Genomic DNA, 26,705 nt, shown 5'->3' with positions numbered 1-26,705 from the left:
AAAACAAAGCTTAGTGCAGAATATACGGTCTGTGTATATGTCTTTTCCTCAATCTTTATTATTTTGTTGGTTTATTTTGGTTTTTATTATGCATTTAGCTGTGACGAAATGATTTCCTAAAAATTGTTTTGCTCCTTTAATTTTCAAAATCCATACTTTGGCAAAAGAACATACCACTTCATAGTAAAACATATAAAAATGTTCGTCACTGACACTCTAAAAATTATAGAAATAGCTTTTTAAGTAGAAAATATAAAAAAAAACAATTTGTAATAAATCTAGACCTGCTATTATGTCACGTGATTGGAAAAAATATCTAATTTAAAGCATTCACTCATGCATTAACTTGACAAACGTTAAACCTTACACTACGACAAGAAAGTGTATTTTGTATAGATTATTAATTACACTAAATACTTCGAGTTGAAAATATACCTGTATATTTTATTTAATGTTTCACGCTGTTAAAACGCGTTATATTTTTGGACAAAAGTAACGACTTACCTCTTTAGCGCAAATGTACCTGCGGACAAAGAAAAGACCGAAATATAAATCATTCATCATTCAATTTGTCGGCTTTTGATTTTTTAAGGAAGTCGGAATACTACTCTGGTTACATTTTGCTACTTTTATGACTGATTAGACTACATACATTGCTACTTTTTTTAAGTAATACGCATTTAAAGTTACTGTACCATTCTCAAAAACAATAATCATTTAAACATTATAAAATTTGTCCTTTTTAGAGAAGTAAAAATTAATTTGTTTCTGGGGCATAATTTGGCTTTCAGGTAGGTCACACATATCTTTTGAAGATTCAAATATTCATACCCTATGTGTTTTTTTTATCGCGTCACTCGAATATGATTCTTTCCCGCGATATAAATTATTGTGGAGAATATTTCATGGATTTGAATTGTTAATAATATTTGTTAGCGAAGAATACATTTTTTATGATACATTGATTATATAGCTTGCAAAATTTAAACGTGTATCCTGTATTGAAGTGTTTACAAATGTATGGTATAGAATAAATAACAAATGAAGTGTCTGTTTTATTTCTGTCTCAACAACTTGGTATCAGTACCCATTTAATTTTAAAAGTTAAAGAAAAAGTTTAAAACCTCTTACTTGTAAATCCAGCAAATAGAATAAACGTAAATAAAATGCTGTCCACCATGTTTTTTGTGTTTTTTTTATATTGGCGACACTATTTACCCGGAATAACCTGTTGCAGAAAATACACGACCGTCTCGTGTCAGTTCAGATAAACACTTAGCTATGATGCGTGTAAAATTTGTTATTTACATTTTATTATTATACGATTGCTTGAGATAAATTCAAGCGCGTGGATTTCTTCCGCATTCACTTATTTTAATGCAGTCATGTGTTAAACTGTTTATTAAAGTTTGGGTGATTATTGATTGGTATTTGATGCGAGAAGAATCGTTTACTACATGCTGAAAGAAAATGATTTGTTGTTGCTGTTGTTTATAGTCTTAGTACCTATAGCACAGTACTGTACATTTAAATTGTAAGTAATGTACATGTATGTGTACATGTCCTTCTAAGGCTCGTGATTTTCACTGTTAAAGCATAAAACGTAGAAATTCCGTTTTTCAAAATGGTTATAACAGTTGAATTTAGTCTGTTGTTTGAAATTCAATCAATATCATGAATTATCACTTTAAAGTCAACTAAAATTTGTTCAATGAATCACTCAATGAAAATCAATGGGCTAATTTTTTTATTGAACCAAGTCTTATTATAATTTATCTTTGTATATACAAAATTGAAGATATTTCATTTCAACATTTCAAAAGTACCCTGTCATTTTTTATGTTATATTTCTTATTATTATTTCTGTTTCTATTACAACTTACAAGGTAACACATCATTGAAGATATACTAGTATTCAATAATAAGTGAATTTTTCAAACTTAAACTGCGTTTTTATACACCTAACAGCAATACTAATCTCTATATATATCTTCTGTATTGCAAAATTATTTCATAGGCAAGTCTTTGTACTTTGTTGGGACCTCATATTGTAGCCATGGTTGCGTTGTTCCTCGCGTCAGGGTTGAGGTCATAACTGCCACCGGGATGTTGATCTCAGCTAATTTTATTGCTTTTTCAAATACTTTTAACTACAGTACAACGTCCTACTAAATTATTTTGGATTTGCACTGTTTTGTATTTAGAGATGTCTGATTAAGTGTGGTGAATTTAAATAACAAAATCGTGTTATACAGAGGATATAAATTTGTATCATAAGAACTCGGAAACAGGACCGTAAATTGCGGCTTATTTTCGATCGTGTAACAGCTTTTAAATGATTTTCTTGCAACTAAATATCTTTTCGTATTTTTCAAATAATCCGAGTGTAAAGCATCTATCAATTTAACACGATCTGTTAGTTTTAAAATTGGCCAAATCTGACAGTATTATAGAAATGACCTTAATAGATTAATCAACTTCTTGATGACGCCATTGAATAAAGTATTTCATTACTTCATTTTTAGACTTTTCTTCACAAATAAAGTCATTAAAATATGACTTCCTTTTGTCCGTTTAGCTCAAGATCATTAATATCTGTTATATCGGAGTTTAATTTTAGATTCAGCCTTCAGTACGGCCATAAGAGGAGATCACTGTATGTATGATTGTCAGACTACTTCGCAAATTTAGTCCCTTTTGTTCATCAGCTAATAAAAACATTTAAACCATCATTGTCTACAATGTACATGTATTCGTTTTTTATCAGCTACGGTTTTTATTTAACATGATATTGGTTTTTTAAATCTTCAAAAGTCTTTGATAAATATATGTAGGAAATTCTTAACTGACAAGAAACATTGATGTACTGATAAAAAACATATTATTACTCAACACATTAGGCTGCAAAGTCTATAACAATGAAACAACTTAAGGTCATAGGTACCGTATTTTAGTTATATTGTCATTAAATACTTACACATTTTTATTGTTTTTCCTTTTTCCTTTCTTTCTTTATTTATTCATATTTATCTCTTAACAAAAAAGGCATCGGCTAAAAAGCAGTCTTAATTCAGTCATGATTGAATTTCGTGGAGGACTAACGATAATGTTTTTAGAACTTTTGGTCATGGAATCATATTTTGTATGTTAATTGTAAAACCAATATTATATTGTATTTAACATATAGATGTTAACAATACAACATGACCAAACTTAAAGTAAAAAAAATAAATAGGAATTTTTTGTGGTTTGAAATATTTCTGCAATGCTGATGACTCAAAGCCTTCTCCATATATGATGATATATTTATCAAAGACTTTTGAAGATTTAAAAAATCAATATCATGTTAAATAAAAACCGTAGCTGATAAAAAACGAATACATGTACATTGTAGACAATGGTGGTTTAAATGTTTTTATTAGCTGATGAACAAAAGGGACTAAATTTGCGAAGTAGTCTGACAATCATACATACAGTGATCTCCTCTTATGGCCGTACTGAAGGCTGAATCTAAAATTAAACTCTGATATAACAGATATTAATGATCTTGAGCTAAACGGACAAAAGGAAGTCATATTTTAATGACTTTATTTGTGAAGGAAAGTCTAAAAATGAAGTAATGAAATACTTTATTCAATGGCGTCATTAAGAAGTAGATTAATATATTAAGGTCATTTCTATAATACTGTCAGATTTGGCCAATTTTACAACAAACAGTTCGTGTTAAAGTGATAGATGCTTTACACTCGGATAATTTGAAAAATACGAAAAGATATTTAGTTGCAAGAAAATCATTTTTAAAAGCTGTTTCATGATCGAAAATAAGCCGCAATTTACGGTACTGTTCCCGAGTTCTTATGATACAAATTTATATCCTCTATATATTACGATTTTGATATTCAAATTCACCACACTTACATCAGACATCCCTTAATACAAAGCAGTGCAAATCCAAAATAATTTAATATGACGTTGTACTGTAGTTAAAAGTAGTTGAAAAAGCAATAAAATTTGCTGAAATCAACATCCCGGTTGCAGTTATGACTTAAACCCTGACGCCAGGAATAACGCAACCATAGCTACAATATGAGGTTGCAACAAAGTACAAAGACTTGCCTATGAAATAATTTAAAATACAGAAGATATATATAGAGATTAGTATTGCTGTTAGGTGTATAAAAACGCAGTTTAAGTTTGAAAAATTTACTTATTATTGAATACTAGTATATCTTCAATGATGTGTTACCTTGTAAGTTGTAATAGAAACAGAAATAATAATAAGAAATATAACATAAAAAAATGACAGGGTACTTTTGAAATGTTGAAATGAAATATCTTCAATTTTGTATATACAAAGATAAATTATAATAACACTTGGTTCAATAAAAAAATTAGCCCATTGATTTTCATTGAGTGATTCATTGAACAAATTTTAGTTGACTTTAAAGTGATAATTCATGATATTGATTGAATTTCAAACAACAGACTAAATTCAACTGTTATAACCATTTTGAAAAACGGAATTTCTACGTTTTATGCTTTAACAGTGAAAATCACGAGCCTTAGAAGGACATGTACACATACATGTACATTACTTACAATTTTGTCACCTGGAACCAAGTTATGTCTGACTCCACCCAAAGTTAAAGGACAACTCAACGTATCTACCTATCAATTATGAAAGACATAAAGTCAGTATATGAGCAAAATTGTTAAAATTTTCTAATCAGTCTCGTAATATTGACCATGACCCAAGTGACCACTTTACCACCACCGAAAGTTATAGAAACAACCATTGGCAAGATATAGACCAACCTGGTAAGAAATATAACAGTAGAGAAACCAGAATCCATAAAGAACGTCCAAAACGACAAAATTGAAAATGTTGCAGGCTTAGAATGATTAAGTCAGTGTTAATTGCAAGCTACCGTACACGTCCTCTAGCACCGGGTTAATCCGAATTCAACATTTAAAAATAAAAAATGGTGAAATTTTGAATTTTATAAACAGCCACAGATGAGTTCATACGGCGGTTCATAGGGATGGGCTACATGTATATAATTGAAAATCGTCCTTTATTGTTATCATTTATGTAATTTCAAGCTGCTAAGAGTCGAGATTAGAGTCACTTTCTTTTTCACAACAGTAAATTTTATTTCTAAAATTAAATCTAATATATAAGTGGTATAACCACCCAGCATCTATATCATATCACGAAACTGTATTGTTATAAAATGTTTAAAATAATCACCTGTTAATCCTACAATCAAAATTAGACAAAAACTTATCCGCCATTTTCACTGTATGACACTATGTGATACGCATGTGTCTAATGCACATTAAATGCTAAAGATAGCGAGCACGATATCCTGCATCCCCCGTTAGATAGAAATCACTACTTGACTGATACAAATACAAACCCAAATACATGTATATTGAAAGTGTCACGAAAAGAAAAATATAATGAAATAAAACAAAACAAAAGCAGTTTATTACAGTAAAAATATCCTTTTGAGATATAATAATATATAAATGGCATTAAAAGGTCACTTTGAAATGGAATTGTGAACTTATTCATTTGGTCATTATTTCATTAATGTGTGTAACTAAAATTTACAATTATAGGCTTTAATCGTAATTGTGCAAATTTAAGCTTAAATGTTAGACCAAAAATTAACTTATTACACGTAACTATTTTGGCAATTTTTATAGTATGAGTGAGAGAATAATACATGCACCTTACAAGAACATTACATTGAAGAAGAGTCATTTTTAGGATTCTAAGCATTGATGTGTTCCGTTACATACATTAACATGTATATAGTTATCTATGTTATACATATATTCAGTTTTTCTTGGTGAAAATACAATAATTTTCGATTAAAAAGATGAAATTGTGAACTAATCCATTTGGTCATTATTTTATTAATGTTTGTATCTAAAATTTACAATTATAATATTTATAGTATGAGTGAGACAATAATACATGTACCTTACAAGAACATTTCTTAGAATCAGTCATCTTTAGGATTCTAAATATTAAAAGCATTGATGTACTCCGTTACTTAAATTAATTTTACAGGTATATAGTTATCTATTTTATACATAATAATTTTTATTAAATGCAATATTTTTGTGATCCTATACAATTCTGACTTTTTTTATTCAAACAAAGAAATATGCTTAAGCCAAGGATGTTTTTCGAATATATTGTTTTTTTATTGAATGGAACCAATCAGCAGCAGCAGAGATATAAAAATGATGATATTGAAATAAATGTATTCTTATAGACATACAGAAAAGGACGGCTATACGGACTGACGAACCGGGGATTGGACTGAATGAATGACAAAAAATATTAAACTTAAGCTTTGCTTTTTCTAATAGCTTTTCATATGATTGCATCAAGAAGTGGGAATGATTTTTTTGTGTTCTTGTTGACTCTGGAGGTATTGTTCTACCGTTCATTTTTACGGGGGGGGGGGGGCTGAATGGGGGCTTTTGACAGCGTAGTCATATTTGAGCGAGAGAGCCATAATGTCATAGAGATTGGGCCTTTAAGTCGCCTAGTCATAATTGAGCAAGAAAGCTTTTGTCGCGGGGGGGGGTGGGGATGGGGGTGCTTTATGCCGCCTAGTCATATTTGAGAGAGAGAGAGAGAGCTTTTGTCGAGGGAGGGAGATTTTTGGCCGCCTTGTCATATCTGAGTGAGAGAGCTATTGTTGGGATGGGGGATGTGTTTTAGCCGCCTAGTCATATTTATGCAAGAGATCTTTTGTCGGGTTGCGGGCTTTTAGCTGCGTAGTTATATTTGAGCGAGAGAAACTATAGTTGTGATAAGGGTGTCTTAAGACGCCTGATCGTTTTTGAGCAAGAGTGCTTTCATCGGGGATGGGGGTGGGGGGTGTGGGGCTGTTAGCCGCCTAGTCATATTTGAGCAAGAGGGCTTTTGTTGGGTTGCGGGCTTTAAGCCATCTAGTCATATTTGAGAGAGAGATTTTTTGTTGCATTGCGGGCTTTAAGTCGCCTAGTCATATTTGAGCGACAGAGCTATTGTCGGGGTGGGGCTTTAGTCGTTTAGTATTTGAGCAAGAGAGCTTTTGTAGGGTTGTGGCCTTTAGTCGCATTGTCATACTTGAGCGTGCGTGAGAGCTTTTGTCGGATTGTGGGCTTATAACCGCCAAGTCATATATAAGGATTTTAAAAGAAAATAAGACCAAGTATGACACATAATATGAAAATTGTCAAGATTGAAGAAGAAATGAAAGCGTTGGAGTGGTAACAATGTGAAATATAACAGATATTGTAATTCAAGGGCAGATAATTCTGGACATATTGCTTAGGGTATGCGGATGCTAGAGTGGTAACAAGCTAAATTTGGACGGACAGATAGACAGGCGCATATTCAGGTGAGCTAAAATTAACACACAATTACACCTGATAATAACTGGTCAAAATTAACGAAAATCATATAAACTTAAACATATGGTTGTTATGCGGAAGGGCCATGTATTTTTGCCGCAAAATGTACGTCCGAAAAATGTGGACGATATGCGCCGCAAAACGTCCATATACGTACGTTTTGCGGAACGGACGTTGTGCGGTGTTACAGAGCCATGTTGATTGTAAAAAAACCAAGAAATTCTTTAAATTCTCCCTTTGCAAATTTTCGATTTCAATTATCGAGCAAGCTTGCAAGTGAACTCTCATTCGATATTCGGCTTAAGCTAGCTCTGAAATAGGATCTTAGTGCTAGCTCGAAATTCAAATTCAGCTCGAAATTTGGCTTAAGCTTACTTTAAATCTCGATTTTCGAGCTGGCTTGAAATTCAACTACAGCATGAAATTCGGACATTGTGCACACATTTTTATTTCGATCTTCTGGCTAGCTCAAAATTTCACCCCATTTTGAAGTTTGGCGTACGCTAACTTTGAATCTCTATCTGGTTCGAAAATCAATTCTAGTACGACTTTCGGCCAATGCAAACAAACTTTGAGCTAGCTAGAAATTCAACACGAAGCTCGAAATTCGGTTTAAGCTATCTTTAAATTTTGGTCATCGAGCTGCTCGAAATTCAACCCCAGCACGAAATTCGTCCTATGCAAATTTTAAATTCTAATCTTCGAACTAGCTCGAAATTCAATCTACCTGAAAATTCGACTTAAGCTAACTGTGAATTTCTATCTTCGAACTAGCTCGAAATTCAGCTCCAGCACGAACCTCGACCTATTCAAATTTTGAATTTCGATCTTCGAACAAGCTCGAAATTCACTCTACCTAAAAATTCGGCTAAAGCTAACCTTGAATTTTTATCTTCGAGCTAGCTCGTATTTCAACTTTATCTCGAATTTCAGCCATTGCAAATTTTTAATTTTAATCCTCGATATAGCTGTAAATTCAACGTTAGCTCGAAATTTGGTTTATTATTAGCTAACTTTGAACTTGTTTTTCCAACCAGCTCGAAATTGAAACCAATCTCGAAATTCGGCCTTTGCAAATTTTGAATTTCGATCTTCGTGCTAGCTCGAAATTCAGCTTATTTAAAATTTGGTTTACTTTGAATTTTGATCACAATTATATCTTGCATGATTAAAAAAGAAAAATAGAACATAACTAGCATATCAGAAATTTAGGACATTCACAGAAGAAAGTCAGTGATAATCGGTTATCACATCAGTGCACGTAGGCAGCTTCACCGTGTTTCGTTGGTTATTCTGATTGAAAATGCACCCTGCTGACTGAAAAATTACATGAAACACTCCACTGAGATCTAAAGGCCTAATAAACACAATTTGAAAATCCTACAAATATCAAATGAAGCACTGAAAATGGAAAAAATCTGTAAAAGATAGGATAGAAATATACGCAAAATCAAATTATGAGTTGATTATTTTTTGGTTCATTTTTCGTCGGATTTGCGTAAAAAGTGTTTCATTTTTTTGGGTCGTTTTTCACAATGAAACGATTAGTCTGGAACAGCGAGGTAAGTGGTTAAGCACACAAGTTATTGGTCCAGACATTCAATAGTTTGTACACAAATCTCAGGAATACATTTTCAATCCCGTCATTGAAAAAACAAACAAACAAAGAAAGAACCTTTAGAGTCTCTTTAATTTAAGTGAATTGATCTATAATGGACATAAAAACAAACCACGAACAAATAAAACTCGGAAGTTGTCGGCAAGTGTGACCTACATGGTCCGATATTACATATATTTTATATAGCAGGTAATGTTCTAAAGTATTCTAGAACAAAATATGATTACTTAACAGATAAATAGTCATTCTAAATCACTTAGAACTTTATCATTTTTTTTCGGTGGCGGACATTTTGCGGTGACACAATGCATATATCATGTATATAACATAATCACTGTGTTGTAAGCTGTAAGGTCGTAAATGTGAAAACATCTCCAAGATGGCGGGCTGTCAAAGACGTAAAGGCAGATGTCTCTGTATTTTATTTGTAACATTTATACCTGAACGTGTCTTGGTATTAATTCATAAAGAAAAACGCGTATGATGAACGTGCTGAGCCTATATTCATATACGCTTTAGCACATAATAAGCATAATTTATAATAACGGGGCAGAAAAAAATGAAGTTTCTATTAGTTATATATCACCGATTATCTCATAAGCACAATCAGTGCCGTAATTCGATGGCATAAAATTTTCAGAATTTTGAGGCATTTTCAGAGCGTGCCGGTGGTTGATTTCGCTGTTGCCACTGCTGCTGACCAGGCCCAGGCCTTGCGTTTGTGGTCATTATTGTTACAGGCGAGCCCGTACCCATTCGCCCAGGTACATTATACGCTTGAACTGAAATAAAAACATATACATATTTATAATCCCCTGCATAATTTTAAATTCATTGCAAATCATATGACTAAAGTTTCTTTATAATGAAAAAAAGGAGAGCGATAAAAAAAACGGTGAAGATATTATAGAGTAATATTTTGTTTGTTTAATACTATACCATTCTGTCCGACATTGATCATGCATATGGTATTCACCTCAGCGCGAGTCTGTCATAAAACCTTGGCTCTTTTGAAGCATATAGAAAGCATTTTTTAAGTAATATAAATGACGTTAAGATGTATAATCATTTGAAATATTGATTAAAAATAGCAGTTATGATAAAGACAGTCATTATTTAATTGGTCTGTAATTGTAGAATACCGAGCCCCATCTTCAGAATATTTGAATTTGATCTCGTAAGACAAAACTATAAATTTCTTTCCTAAAGACTGAGTGCATGGATTGTATATTTTATTAACAGTTACATTATTGATAGGTCGATGCCTGTTAAAATAATATTTTCTCAGCTGAATATACATGTACACTATTCCATTGCATATAATAAAGATAAGCAAAGCGCAAATACATTTTGCTTGTTTGTTTTATTTTACGCCTTTTTTTCAACAGTATTTCAGTCATATAGGCGGGCAGTTTCCTAACCATCGTTCCTGGAGAGTTACACCAGTACTAGACTACCTTCCTCCGCGCTAAACTACCAAAGCATCTCCCGGGGAGCGCAAATACATACATATATATTAAATAAATGTAATTTTCTTTGGCCGACAAATTTTGTATATAACGCTCGTGTATACCGTGATGATTATTACCGCGTGATTCTTATTTTGGGATCATTTATGTATAAGTATTTACCTGTAGCTACCATGGGCTGGACTACTTGTCCGGGTTGCGCTCTAGGTTTCCGGCAACAACACATTACGACAACAATGACTGTTACAATAGTTGCTATAAGAAATCCTGACCCTAACACAATACCAACGATCATTCCAACATTCCTGAAACCAGCGTGAACCGACAATCGTAATTAAAAGTATTTTAATGTGCTAAAGTGATAATGACATACGATACGTGGTTTAGCAGTAAATGCCGATGTCCTCGGACCACACGTCCCTCAACTCTGTAGGTTCGAATATCGCCAAGGACCTCAGATTATTTCTGTTTGTGCGAGAGGAAATACGGAGGCCGCGTATCAGCTCGTGTCTTAAGTATAGCACAGAGGGGCAAATGAGGTTTCCGCCACTTAGAAAGCTGCAAATTCGCTATTTGACCTTTTAGTTAACAGTCTTGATGTGACATCAGTTTAACCAAAAGAGGACCTTTAGTTATATGATTCACTTTTAACTGATGTAAAATTTAATCATCGGACGTGGTTTTACTCTTTCACGAGAGAATGAATCTCGAAAAGCAGTAACATTTCTGTCGCAAAGTGTATGGCATATAACTGAAATGGATGGTCGGTAGTTGGTACCCTACATTTTTGTTTCATTCATTCTGAATTTTTGTAAAGAATAGCTGCGCACTTAACCAAATCAGGATTGCGTTTCATGGAGAGTCCTTAGTTTTTCCTAAATCCTAGGACTTATAATCCTCTTCCGACGTGCACCACTTAAATAATGTTTGATAAACATATTTTATTAAAGTGACATTATGCCCATTTTGCCATTGTCAAGTTGAGCTGCATTGACTATATACAATGTATTTAAAAAGAACTGACTGTTATAATAATGATTGGCCAACAGTTGAAAATGGAAAAAGTTTACTGGTTTCCTAGCAGTTTCCGGCCATAAATTGCACTATTTAACAAATAAAATAAAAATCAGTTTACGAAGGGGTACAAAACTGTGACAGAACAAAGTTAGATATCTGTCCAGCATTGCCATGTGTTTAATGATGCACTTTCATTTTACTTTTTAATTTGAATACAGGCATGAAACGTAACACCTTTTTTCACCTTTATTCAATAATTCATATCAGTTTTCCGGACCTTTTTTATTTTGAATATAATTCAGTACCATAAAGCAATGTTAAGGTGGTTTTATCAGACAGACAGAACTTCCCAACCTTTTCCGTGTCGTCTGCAGAAATGTTTTCCGAAGTATTGATTTACCTAAAATGGGGTCTTAGTTATTGCTCATGGATATTCAAACTAGAATTCCCCAGGTGTTGGTTATTTTTGAAAGTCGCAAGTTCTCTTATGTAACTTTAAATAACAGGCAAAACTTCAAAACATATTAATCGTTGTACTATTTTAAATGCTGTTTAGCATAGAAAACAAATGTCTCTCTGATTGATGAAATAATGTGGATGCCTTACCGGTAAAAATAGACTGACTGGACGAAAATGATAAACGGCCGGAAAACTGCTAGGGGACGGAAACTGCTAGGAAACCAGTGAATAAAAAATATAAATCTGCCTAAATTATAAAAAAACTGCCCCAGTATTTTATATAAATTTAGGCAGGTAAATTACGATGGGTAATTTAGATAAATTTCCTTGGGCCAAGTGAATGATTCATTCATTCCTGTGAAGTAAATTATAAAATTGAAGGAAAAATAAACTTATTCTTACTTTCACCTGTTCACTCAATATATACCCTTGGATGGGAATACTGTCACTTTAATATTTACAAAGCTACCATAAAGAAAGGAATGTCAATTATTATATAAATTCGCGCCCAAATGTAGGCACAAGGAAACATTACATAAATAAATGCAATATTGAAATTAACTGCTATGCAAACATGACAAATACTTGAAATATCATAAAACTTTTAAATCACACGAATAAATTTAATCATAAAATATGACACTATGTATGAATTTAATATATAAACATTTAAGCGTATACAGCTATATCTCTAAGAACTGTCTGAAATTTACAAAACATTTGTTTGAATTTTGGAAAATGAATAATTCCAAGATGCCTTAATGAAAGGAATTTTTTAGTATGTTTCCTCTGGAGACACTCCTTGCTAAACAGTTAATATCAACATAAATTGCTGAAATTATAGTTCGTTCCGGAACATTTTATTATTATGTTCACACACAATTTTCATGTGTGTTAAATAACAGATATATTCTATGTTACAAATAATTCGAGAATCGATCATGGGTTTATGTAAACATCATAGTTCTACCGTTTTTCTTTTAATCTTTTTAAAATAATCAATTAGATATACATGTAGTTTAATAAATCCGAATTTAAGAGAGAAAGAAAGAAAGTAATAAAGAAAGAAAGAAAGAAAGAAAGAAAGATAAAAACAATAACAACAACAAACACATGGCACTGGTTTTATTGAATGAAGAATTCATGACTTACACTGTGTACTCGGTACAACAATATCGATTGTCAGAATCTCCACAACAACCATTTTCACAATATTTATGGCTTAACCATCCATACGAAGAGTCAGACGATGAACTACAATATGACCCCGCAACTACACCTGGAAACCAGAGCAAAAATAATGATAACATGCATTTAGTTATTAAGTTATCACTAAATGAATGAATATTGTTGTTATTTCGACGTTATGAATAGCAGTCTGCCGGACAGACAGTCAGCGCATTCGACTACTCTCGTTGCTTAAAAGAATAATACACCGATGTTAAGTGTTTTTGAATTTGTTTCTTGGTACGGTATTGCCTTATCATTATTCTTTCTTTTTTTCAGAACATATGCGTGAAAATGAGCATTTTTATATTATCTCTCTCGGTAAAACTGTAATCTGATTGAGGCAAAGTATATATAGTAAGTATAATACCTTCAAGATCGGTAAAACCGCAGACAAACATGTTAGTAGGCAAAAGCCTGACACAAAATATAAAAAAATCTTAGATTAAATTTTAATTGAATTTCACTATAATAAACATCTCGGTGTGTAAGATAAATCTGAAACTGATGTGGTAGCTTAAAATCACGACAGCTGGGTTGTTATGAAAAATGCGTTTTATCAATAAGGGCCTTTGGCATATAAATTGTGGTCGTCTATTTATAATACCGACTAAGATGACTCCAATTTCTACCAATTAATTTATACATCACAGTAAACCCTTTCCTATCGGATAGATATCTTAAAACTCCCTAAATCACATACATAACGTTAATATTGTCATAATACGAGTTATTAACGGAAGTACATTTAACGGTTAGGGAAAATGGTACGACATTTAACGTAAGTTTTGCAGCTTTTAACGGCAAAATGTTTTTGAGTTTTGAGACATTTAGCGATGGTTGCGACATTTAGCGGCTATAGTGCGACATTTAGCGGCTATAGTGCGACATTTAGCGGAACATGCGATATTAAGCGGCTATAGTGCGACATTTAGTGAAAAGTGCGGCATTAAGCGTCGTTGCGACATATAACGGCGCAACAGATGTATACAGAGTATCAAGACACCTAATGTGGCTGAAGCGCATCGTTGTTGGTATTAATAGAGTAAAAAATGTGACTAATAAAAAAGACCTTTGTAAACATTTAATACAAGTCACAAAACATTTTTGACATAAACGGCATAACTGTTCGTTTTCTTTGATATAAACACTACGTTCCGTGAGACTAGCCATATACATAAGGGGTTTCTTATGACTAACAAAGGAAAGAAATGCGTTTTACCTAAAAACCACCAATTTAACATTTATTTTGGCGGGAAAATACGCTTGGTAGTGGCCTGTTGTTCGCCTAATCAGGATGATAATGGTAAAATTAACAAACGGGTAAAGGATGTAACTGAAGATAACTTATGGGGATGGTTAAGTTATTCTACATGCATATATCTAATATAACTAATTCTTTATCTTTAAAAAGTGTTTACATTAGGAAGCAAAGTCGCATAAAAGTGGTTAAGATTTTTCACAATAGTTCATATGGGCCTAGTTTAATCTTTTGATGATTTCACAGTTTCGATTGAATGCTCATGTGGCTTATACGGACATTCGTTAGCTATTTCAGAAATATAAGGCGTCTAGTTAAAAATATACATACAAGTATGGGCAATCTGACTTTAAACAACTTGCCTCTCACCGCTGTGGTTTTGAAACCCCGCTAGGGATTATTCATAAGATGAAGCTATCCATGTAGCTAACGGAACGTCGGTGGGTTTACACAGGTACCCGTCCGAGCAAATAATGCGTTGACGGGCACCGGAGGTCTTTTTCCACCAGTCAAGCTTTAAAGTCGCCGTATGAGCTTTATCGAGTTGGTGCAGTGTTCCCTCCCCCTCAAATAATAAATAAACAAATAAATAGATAAATAAATAATGAATAAAGAAAAAATGATTAAATAAATATATAAATAAATAAAATTTAATCACAATGATAATAGTAATGATAATAATAATAATAAAAATAATAATAATAATAATAATAAATAAATAAATAAATGATAATAATAATAATAATAGTAATAAAATAAATTAATTAATGAACAGTATTAACGTCTTTCATTGAAATTGTAAATATCACTGATAGAATTTGAAGTTCCTATGAGACGAGTTTTAGAGCTATATCTTTTACAACGATCCTATGTATTTATTTCAGTTTTTTTCTTCATGAATAACTCCATTCTCACGAAACTGTTTTGTTATATATAAAATAATCACCTGTTATTCCCACAAACAGAATTAATGTAATCAGAAACCTATCCGCCATCTTTACTGTGTGACAGTGGTTCACTTTGTGACGCATAATTCCGACAGATAACAAGTAAATTCGTTGAACTGATATTCTTCTTCCCCGTAAGATAAAAAAACACTTGACCGAACACCTTTAGTTATCTGAGATGCATAATAACATGATAATAGTGAACTTGTTTTGATAATTCCACTTTTAATGATACAAATCACATAAAATTCAAAAGTGTCAAGTGTCAAGTAAAAAAAGATGAGGGAACAAGTAAGAGAACTTTAAAGAAAATAATATTATTTTGAGATACATGTCCAAATGTATAATAATTTAATGGCGAAAAAAATATCATTAGGAAATTGCTTTATGTCACTTTGGTCATTTACTAAGTGTACATATTTACAATAACAGGAAAGTTAAGCCTCGGTCTCACTTACTCCCGGCAGAGCCCAGGACCATCCCGGTAAGTTACCGGGATGATCCGGGACGATCCGGGATGAAATTATTGTTGCAGTCACACTAACCCCGGCAGCACTACGGTAGTTCCCTACTAACCACCTAGGATGCGCTCCGGATCATCCAGGCAGAGCCCAGGTGAAGCTACGGTTCATGCCGGTGCTTCCCCGGTCGTTCCCGGATGACACCGGAAGAGCCCCGGTTGACCAAGGCAGAGCCCCGGTCGATCCAGGCAGAGCCCCGGCAGAGCCCAGGACGATCCAGGCAGAGCCCCGGTAGAACCCCGGTGGATTGAAAACGCCCGAAAATGATAACTTTGATACATAATTTTTATTCAATATAATATCTATTGTTCCAGAATAGTAATTCATGATGATTTTCTGAAAAATCCTTCTGCCATACTGGATAGAAGGGAAATGGGAAGGCTTTTAATACAAACAAGTTCAATCATCACAAATTGTCCTTATTTTTTTTTTAAATGATCCGGGCTTTGCCGGGGCTCTACCGGGGCTCTACCGGGATCAACCGTAGCTCTACCTTTATCCTCCGGGGCTCTGCCTGTAGTTACCGGGGCTCTGCCGGCATATACCGGGGCTCTACCGTAGCTCTACCGTAGCTCTACCGGCTATATCATACCCCGGATCATCCCCGGTTTGTGCCGGCAGAGCTACGGTGCTTTCCCGGTATCACCCCGGTCGTTCCCGGCAGAGCTAAGGATGATGCCGGCAAAGCTATACCTTCCCGGATCATCCCGGACCACCCCGGTGATATTAAATATTTTATTCCATCCGGGGTCGAATGCCGGATGTTCCCGGATCATCCCGGATCATCCAGGACGTTGCCGGCAGAGTTACGGATGTACCCCGGTTGTTCCCGGTCGTACCCCGGTCGTTCCCGGATCACCCCGGACGTCTACCGGGGCTCTGCCGGGGCTCTGCCGGGATGTAAGTGAGACTGTAGCTTTAAGTTGTACAAGTTTATGCACAAATATATTGATTGTAGTTAGACCAAAAATAAACTTATAATCAAACAGGGCAGATCGGGTAATTAAAGAGGGGACGGGGAACTATACACGCCTAAAATGAGTCCTTTGGCAAAGAAATATCTTCAAAATTAATATAACAATATCATTACTTTATTAATATAATATATTAGGTGTAAAAAAAGCAACCGATTACCAAATACAAGGATCAATATAATAATATTATAACTATGCAAAAAGACAAGAGCAGTCAGGCAAACCTCCCCTCGAACAGGTTTCTAAAGCATTACAGAAAGACATTATGAAAAGAAAAAGAGAATGAAAGCAACTAATTGCTCAATATTGTTCCTATGAAATGAAGTGCTATTTATAGCAAACTTACCACCTTCCGACATGGGTCTTGGATGCGAGATATCATCTTGATGTGGTAGACATTTATGCCAAGCTATTCTAAATCCTTAAATGCTTGACAATGTTACAGTTTAATAGTTCAGAAACTAATGTGTACCTTCAAACTCTTCTTATGGGCATAAAATCCTTCAAACTTTTAGAGTGACCTTGACCTTGGAGGTGAAAATATGGGTCTTACTCACAACACGTCGTTTGGATGATAGATAGATAGACGTAGATATTTGTGAAAAGTTATTTTAAAACTTAAAACTTTGCATGACAAAGTTACAGTCAAGACACGAATGTGTATCTTTTAACTCCTCTTGAGAAAATGAGTAACTTCCAGCTGTTAGACTGACCTTGGAGGTAGGGACATGTGGTAGACATATAGGCTACATTATTTAAAAATCCTACCGTGTGTAAAAAAGCTACAGTCCAGACACAAATGTGTGTACCTTTAAAATCTACCTTTCAGAATGTGAAACCTAAAAACTGTGTGACCTTGACCTTTGACTAACGGACATGGGTCTTAAATGAAATAGATCACTTTGATGTGTTTGACGTTTGTGCCAAGTAGTTTTCAAATGTTTCCATAGCATGACAAAGCTAAAGTTTAGTCACTTATGTGTACACTCAACCTCTAATTATAACATTGACCTATAAGGTAGTGATATGAGCCTTGGCCGCGATACATTGTCTACATGTGGTAGACACGTGTGCCAAGTAATTTAAAAATCCTTCAATGAACAACAAAGTTAGTTAATCCTTCAAATTTTAAGTCTGACCTTGACATTGAAGTTAGAGACATTGGTCTTGGACCCGACACGTCTTGATGTAGTAGACATTCATGCCTATTTTAAAATCATTTAATGCATGACAAAGTTACAGTCCGGACACGAATGTGTGTACCTTTAATCTCTAATTGTGACAGCGTGAAACTTCAAAATGAAGTGTGACCTTTACCTTCGAGAAGGGACGTGATTCTTGGATGCAACACAAAGGAGTGATGCGTTAGACATTTGTGCCAAGTTATTTTTAAATCCCTCAATACATGACAAAGTTACAGTCTGGACTCGATTTTTGTGTAAGTTGGGAAGCACAGGCGGACAGACGGACACGACCCTTACCCGCGATACATCGTCCTGATGCGGTAGCTTTTGTAAGTTTTTTTTTAATCTATCGATGCATGACAAAATTACAGTCCGGATACGAATATGTGTACCCTTTAACTCTATTTCTTCAAAATGTTAGTGTGACCTAGACCTTTGTGATACGGACGTAAATTTTTTTCACGCGACACATCATTTTAATGTGGTAGACATTCATACCAAGTTATTTCAAAATCCTTCGACGCATGACAAAGTTACAGTCCGGACACGAATGTGTGTACCTATTAACTGTCATAGTGTTACTATGAAACTTCAAAATGAAAGTGTGACCCTGACCTATAAGGTAGGGACGTGGTTCTTGGACGAAACACATAGTCATGATGTGGTAGAAATTTGTGCCGAGCTTTTTCAAAATCCCTCAATGTATGTAGCAGATATAAGCCGAAAACTGTCATATATGTAAAATATTGAATTTCACGAGGCGCGTAGCGCAGAAGGGAATGAAATATTTTACTTTTTGGTCAATTTGAGGCTTTATCTTACTTAAATAACCAGTTTTTCAATCAAATATCAAGTTATGTTTCGAAAAATAAAAAATGATGTATTTTGTACTAGAAATGTACAATTTAAATGTTTTAGTAATTATTTTATTCTTACTTGCAAAATCCTATAAGTAGCCTCTTAAATAACAAGATGTCTGTAGCATAAAATGTTCGTGTTTTTAATTTTTCACAATGATATTCACAAACTATACACATGCACAAAATGGTGGACTTACACGCATACAGTATACATCAATTTACATTGGGGATTTTTACAAGAAATAGTAAAAATTAAAAGTTTTTAAATTTGTGTTAAATCTCGGATATTTTGAATGCTTGACTGAGATGTAAAATGATGTGTAAAATGGCCATTAGGGTGAATTTTGGATATTTACGCAAGAAAATGCTATTTTGATATTTGTCATACCACACAAAAAATCAATTACTCCCTGGGAAAGGGTCAGTTTTGACCCTAGGGATTTTATTTCAACAAACTTGGTAGACATCTAATAGAAGATGTTTCATGCCACATATTTAAGCTCTAGCTCTTTCGGTTTTTTACAAGATTGTTTTTTAAAGTTTTAGATATATACATATAAGGAAAACCAAAGACCCCCCAGACGGGGTAAATTTTCACCCTTGGGCTTTTCTTTGAACACACTTGGTAGAAATCCACTAGAAGATGCCAAATATCATAGCTCTAGCTCTTTCGGTTTTTTACAAGATTTTTGTTTAAGTTTTCGATATATACATATAAGGAAAATCAAAGATGCCCCTAGGCAAGGCCAATTTCCACCCTAGACTTTTATTTGAACAAACTTGGTACAATCATGTGGTAGACACTTACTACAAACTATTTCATGCCAAATATCTAAGCTCTAGCTCTTTCGGTTTTTTTACAAGTTTTTGTTTATGTTTTCACTATATCACATACATGTATAAGGAAAATGAATGACCCTGGGATGGGACCAATTTTGACCCTAGGGCTTTTATTTAAACAAACTTGGAAGACATCTATTAAAGGATATTTCATGCCAAATATCTAAGCTCTAGCTCTTTCGTTTTTTTACAAGAAGATTTTTAAGATTTTTGGAAAAAAAATATTTCGGTTACCATGAAAACCATAGTTCTTCATTGAATTTAATTTTTTAAATAACTTTGGTAGAGCTTCATGCAATAAACATTCCTGCAAAGTGTCAACAAACTTGGCCATGTGGTTCTGGAGGGAAGTTGTTTAAAGAAATTGTTGACGCCCGGACGGACGAAGGACGACGAACAATGGTCAATCAGAAAAGCTCACCTTGAGGACATTGTCATGAAGGCTCAATCATATTTATTTGTGCTGTGTGACCTAGTTTTTAACCACAGATAAACCATATTTAAACTGGACCTAGAAATAACCCAAACAACCTTTCTGACCAAATTTTAGGTTATTTGGAACACAAAAGTAGCCTCTAAGGTGTAAACAAGGTTTTCCCATATAAGGGCTGTGTGACCTGGTTTCTGGACACAAGTGACCCAAATTCAAACATGACTTGGAAATCATAATAACAACCATTCTGACCAATTTTCAGGATATTTTGTCTGCAACATTAGCCGGAAGAGTGTTAACAAGGTTTTCAAATATTTAGGCTGTGTGACCTAGTTTTTGATCTAAGGTGATTCATATTCGAACTTGACCAAGAAGTTATCATTTCAACCTTATTGGCCAATTTCCAGGATATTTGGATCAAAACAGTATCCTCTAGAGTGTCAGCAAGGTTTTCCCATATTTGGCTGCCTGTCCTAGTCTTACACCCAGGTGACCCATATTCAAGCAGGACCTAGACATCATCAAAACAACCTTTCTAGCCACTTCACAGGATATTGGGATCAAATCAATAGCCTTTAGAGTGTTAAGAAGATTTTTCTATTTTTAGCTCCTGTAACCTAGTTTTTCATCCAAGATGACAAATATTTGAACTCATCCAAGTAATAATATACACCAATCTAAATTTCAAGTCTGTATGTCAAAAAAAACAAGAAAGTAGGTCAAATGATATAAAAAATATCAAAATTAGGTCAGCTGATATCAAAATTCAATTCAGCATGTGGTTAAAATTTCATGTCTGTACGTCAAACAGCAAGACAGTAGGTCAAATGATATCAAAAGTAGATCAGCTGCAATCAAAATTAAATTCAGAATCAGTAATCACACCCCTGGTCCAAATTTCAAGTCTATATTAATGCTCTCCATGACAATGAACAAGCAATAGTGTAAATTATCAAGAAAAGCAAATAGAAAATCTAAATCTTAATCTGATATCACAAAGTTCATATTTGTAACTGAAAAAGTGCCCATGTGAAAACATTACTGGTTGCTTTTGCTAGGGGGACAAAAGTTACATCAAAAGTCACTGATTACTGAACAAAATAAATGGTGTGCTTCCTATAAAAGTCAATCGTAGACAGATAATGTTTGCGATGGAAGTCACTGGTTGCTTTAGATTTTACAGTTCTATTAAAGATCCTGTATGTTATTATTAAGATAGTTTCCACACTTAATGAAATTTTTGTATATGTATATCATTATGCTTCTATAACAATTTTCAAATTTCGAAAAATATGTAAAATATGTACTGCAAATATTTGTAACCCACTATACATGTATGTAATCATTAAACTATATGCATTTATTTCTTTTTAAAAAAAAATGACTCAGACTTTATAGACTTGAACCGGGTGATGCTACAGGAAAGTATATAAAACATGAACAAAGGGCAAAAACTCAAAAATTTGGCAAGGCAGAGTTATGGTTTTTTGCACTGCACTTCTATTTAATGAGATCTATTTATGTAAAAAGTTTGTGATGATATCTCTTATAATTTCAGAGTTAAGTCCCAGGTAAAATTCAAAGTGTAGAAATGAGCAAAGGGCAATAACTTTAAAATTGGACATGGCTGTGTTTAGGTTTTTTAGAATTGCACACCTATCATCTACCTACAAAGTTTCATGTTGATATCTCTCATAATTTTAGAGTTATGTCCCGGACAAATTTCAAAAATTAAAAAAAAATAAACAAAGGGCAATAACTTCAAAATATGGCAAGGCAGAGTTATGGTTCTTTAACACTGCACTTATACCCAATGAAACTTAAAATTTGACGTTGGCCTTGGGGGTAGCAACCCTATTGTTGCACTAGTCTTATTGTGGTGATCACTTGTGCCAAGTTATTTCAATTTTTGCAAGAGTTTAAATGTAAGAGAGCAGAAACAAAATGTAGACTTTTAACATTGACCTTAAAGTATGACCTTGACCTTGGGGTAGTAACCCAATTGGTGTGCTCTGCACATCGTATCATCTCATAATGGTGATCACTTGAGCCAAGTTCTTTCAAAAAAAAAGTTCAAGGGTTTTAAAGTTATGAAGCAGACATAAAATGTAGACATTTTAACATTTGACCTTTAAGTCATTGACATTGACCTTGGCGGTAGCAACCCTACTTTAGTGCTCTGCACATAGTCTCATGATGGTGATCACTTGTGCCAAGTTATTGAAAACAATTTTCAGCGATTTAAAGTTATGGAGAGACAACGAAATGTAGACTTTTAAACACTTGACCTTTAAATGTGACCTTGACCTTGGGGTGGCAATTCAATTATTGCACTCTGCATATCGTCTTATTATTGTGATCATTTGTGCAAAGTTATTTAATATTTTTTGCAGCGGTTTGAAAGTTATGGAGCTGACACAAAATATACTTTTTTAATACTTGACATTTCATCTTGACCTTGACCTTGGTTTTAGCAACCCAATTATTGCGCTCTGCCCATCATCTCATAAAGGTGATAACTTATTTCATTATAAGTTATTTCAAAATATTATCAACGCTTAATAGAGATTATGGAGTGGACATGAAATGTAAAATTTTAAAACTTGACCTTTCAGTGTGACCTTGACCTTGGGGTAGCTCTGCATATAGAAAATCTAGTATCATAATGGTGATCACTTGTGTCAAGTTATTTAAAAAAAAATCTTGAGCGGTTAAAAAGTTACAGAGAGGACACGAAATGTACACTTTTTAACACTTGACCTTTAACAGTTTAAATAAGTGTGACCTTGGCCTTGGAGATAGCAACCCATTTATTGCACCGTGCACATCGCCTCATAATGGTGATCAATTGTGCCAAGATATTTCAATAAAAAAAGAAGCGTATAAAAGTTATGAAGCGGACATGAAATGTAGACTTATAAACTTGACGCTATGCGGAAAGGGAATTAAAAATTGCCCAGTTCTACCTGGCACGTTTGAGCAAGTTGCCGGGTACAGTATTGCATTATGATTAATTAAATTACTATTTCCCTTTGAAAGTAAAATTCGACTAATAATATTATCATTTATGAAACCTACCTTGAGTTTACAAACTTTTGATCACGTGTAGTGTTTATCAATCACATTCATGTAAGATTAATTTCCAAGGGAAATAACTTGAGCTATCGGCATGAGCGATCAGGCGCTTCATATATGATGTCGATCAACATGAACAAGCAAATACCCTACAGTAAGGCTCCCACGTGTACAATTTTTATTTGTTTGGGTCGTCAGACCAAACAAATAATGGTAGCGAAATTTCAGAGCCTAATGCTGTTAATTGCAAATGCCTAAAGTAGTCCACTTTTTTAAGCGGTTACTTCCCTTTATATGTACACTAACGCCGAAAAATTCAGGGGAGATCAATGCGTAAAGATTGTCAAATGACAGGCGCATTAATTTTCAAGCAAAGTAGTTCCCGAATGGTCGAAGATTTCGTATATTGTTTCATTCTTTATAGATTAACATGCTTACAGTAAGCTCCATGATTATTTACATCTGTGTTGAAATAATAAGAGTTACAAACCCTAATTTAGAATAATTATGGTTTTCTTCAGGTTGTTAACATATCACTTCACCGTGGCCGAGGGCTTATGAATCGACAGGTCTCGAGTTCAAATCCCAGTTGAGGCAACACATTTTTTTTAATTTTTAAATCAAATAAACATTGACTTGACTATCAGTGTTGCAATTAGTCTTATAGCCAATTTACTACAGTTAAAACACTGGAAAGCATTGGTGGCACTATACAAAAACAAATTGGTTTATAATCTCACAACCTTCACCTTTCTGACATTCTGAGACCCAAACAAATTCGGCGCCTTCTGTGCTTTGATTTGTAAATGTTTACACGATTGCTAAGAACCGAAACGATACCGTTTAAACGGCGGTACTTCTATGTGCTATACTACACGTACATGTATTCAAGTCGCCAAATTATGACTTACTTTCTATTTTTAACACAAGTACAAATGATAATTAATGTTCAGGGCTCATCACGATTGAATCGGCACACAATTTCTGCATTGTAAACTTATTTCGCTCTTTTGAAAGCTCAAAGAAAATTCCAAAAATGTAGTATGTCACGAGCGATTATTGCACGGTAATGCTGAGTAGAGGTTATAAATACCTATTTTCCGTATTTTGCGTTGGAGTAAATCGATTACAATTAATAGAATTCATGATTACAGGCAATGGTTAAGATATTATGTAATGACAATATGGTCATTTCGATTAAACGGTAAAAATTATCGCAAACGTTTACGACTGAAAATCGAAACAGGTAAGGATCCCACGGTTACACGTCCCAACGGATTCGTTTCGATTTTCAGTCGTAAACGTTAACGATAATTTTTACCGTTTAATCGAAATGACCATATTGTGATAATATATTTTTAGCGTTCAGTTTACCTGATTTTATCCTTTATTTAACTGTGATGCAAAACAGATAATTTTTAAGTCACATAAATATATTTTAAATAGTTTTTTTTTCAAAATCTTTAAGAAAGTGAAATAACACTCATTTAATCCGGTTCCTCGTAACATATGTCAATATTTTTTTATGCAAGTCACACTAATTGTCACTTCACAAATCAATAAACATTGATGAGATCGGTATATATAAAAGTTACTTAAGTTACGATTTTCATAATTGTACGTGATTAACTATGTTACGGTTCTAAAACGTCCCGGTCGAAGGATATTTATACATTATCTAGCTGGAAACAAACAACCACGGTCGCGTGTCAATCTGTTTGCCAATCCATAGGAAGTGTACAATACACATTGTGTAATATTATGTTATACAAGGGTAATAAAATTTAATCTTTAACACCATGCTGTTTAAATTTAAATTACGGATGAAAAAGTCATCTAATGATACCTTAAACAGACGTCTTTTGTATGCGCCTTTGACCATTGGATTATTAGTCCTGCATATTTATTATATCTGTTATAAATATCAATTGACGTTTTAAGTACTAACCGCTTTAAGTCATCCCAAAATTACTATTTTGTGGTTGATATAAAATGGAAACACGACTATTAAAGCCTTAAAGTATCATACACTGTTGTCTATTTTATTGCGCTTTTGCCATACGCAGAATGCGCATGCGCGAAATGCAACAATGGTTGCTTTGGAAGAATCGTATTGTAAAAAGGTCGATAATTGTTTGAATTATGGGTATACCGCTCATTTAGGCAAATATGTTTTGGCCCGAACATCATCCGTTAACTATTTTTTGTTCAAACTTCGGTTTTATATCGGTTTTTGAGAAACCGTTTTGTGTTTATATAAAAGTAGAAACAATAGATGTGACAAATGTAAGATCTACAACACTTGAAAAATTCAACATGAGCCCAAAACTCGCATTTGATGGGCACACGGTACTTTAGTAACATAAATGTAAAACCGAAATTTGAACAAAGAATAGTTAACGGATGGTTTTCGGGTCAAAATATGCAAAACTACAATAAAATATGTATGCAAAATAAAAAAAAATATGTGTGCAAAACGAAAATAAAATGTGTATTCAAAACTAAACAAAATATGTATGCAAAACTAAAATAAAAAATGTATATAAAACTAAAAAAATTGTACGAAAAACAAAATAAAAAATAAGTATCAAAAGCAAAAAATTGCAAATGTCACTTTTATGCCATCGTAGTTGACGTCACATCTGAAGAAATTTTCATATAAATCAGGGCACTTGTACTTGTTATTTTCTTGGGAATACCATTGACGGGGTATTCCGTTCACTAACAAGAGAAAACAATTTTATTGGTTAACCATGGGCGTAAGGTCCTAAAACAAACTAAAAATAAATTTGTTATTTCCTAAATATCTCCAGCTCCGTATTTCAAAGTGTTTTAAAGTGTTTAGTGTTTATCAATATAAATCTAACAGTTCTCTTAAGTGTTAAGTTCATTATAAGTTCATTATATTTACCTCATCCGTTGGTGAAAGTTAGAAATGTTTTAACTAGCGTGTATTTTTATAATTAATATATATCTCGTGTATATTTCAAGTGGTAATGTAAACATAAGGTCGATGACCGTTGTATTTGCTAATTTTTAACAACACAAACTTGTAAAAGTTACCAAATGATAAAGCTTATGGGGTGGTCTGACTAAAGTAAAATGTTACTATTTTCTTTTCGGTATGAAACTACTAAATTGGTGAATGCGATATTCAGGTGCACGTGTTCTTCTGTGTTAACAAATTAAAATGAGAACTTCTAAGTCTCATATAATATAATTCATAGATTTCTAACGAACAATCGGGTATTTGTGTTCGGTAAGATTACGTTTTATAACTAATAGATGAAAACGAGGTGTGTTCAAACATAATTGCAACTGGGTCAATATCAGAAGTGCTCAACAAACAGTGCCAAAATAATGATCTCAAAATACTCACAAAATGTGATATACACAGT

The 26,705-nt window shown here is 33.6% G+C and overlaps 2 protein-coding genes across 6 annotated transcripts in view; both read right to left on the bottom strand.

Annotated features, from left to right (window-relative positions):
* The window catches only part of LOC132718565 (uncharacterized), a 49,179-nt gene extending 46,456 nt beyond the window's left edge, over positions 1-2,723 (bottom strand). The window contains exons 1-2 of one of the 5 annotated variants that reach the window (XR_009624103.1): positions 1,132-2,723; positions 505-523 (exon numbers count right to left, since the gene is read on the bottom strand). Coding sequence is in view for 3 of the 5 variants with exons in the window: in XM_060702275.1 (XP_060558258.1) it covers positions 505-523; positions 1,132-1,180 (68 nt within the window). In the remaining 2 variants the exon portion in view is untranslated. The remainder of the gene's footprint in view (positions 1-504; positions 524-1,131) is intronic. The other 4 variants (XR_009624104.1, XM_060702275.1, XM_060702277.1 and 1 more) reach the window with 4 other exon arrangements.
* A 6,371-nt stretch (positions 2,724-9,094) lies between these two features.
* LOC132718561 (uncharacterized) lies at positions 9,095-15,558 on the bottom strand. The gene is made up of 4 exons (XM_060702272.1): positions 15,420-15,558; positions 13,138-13,264; positions 10,672-10,814; positions 9,095-9,822 (listed from the first exon to the last, which is right to left on the bottom strand). Exons 1-4 carry the CDS (start codon positions 15,502-15,504, stop codon positions 9,677-9,679), a joined length of 501 nt encoding a protein of 166 aa, XP_060558255.1. The 5' UTR covers positions 15,505-15,558; the 3' UTR covers positions 9,095-9,676.
* Positions 15,559-26,705: the final 11,147 nt, after the last annotated feature.

The sequence above is a fragment of the Ruditapes philippinarum genome, unplaced genomic scaffold (assembly GCF_026571515.1).
Source record: "Ruditapes philippinarum isolate M1 unplaced genomic scaffold, ASM2657151v2 ctg1098_1_1_1_1, whole genome shotgun sequence".
NCBI classification, from domain to species: Eukaryota; Metazoa; Mollusca; class Bivalvia; order Venerida; family Veneridae; genus Ruditapes; species Ruditapes philippinarum.
The sequence above is the reverse complement of the archived record's forward strand: the minus strand, read 5'-3'. Positions and strand labels throughout refer to the sequence as shown.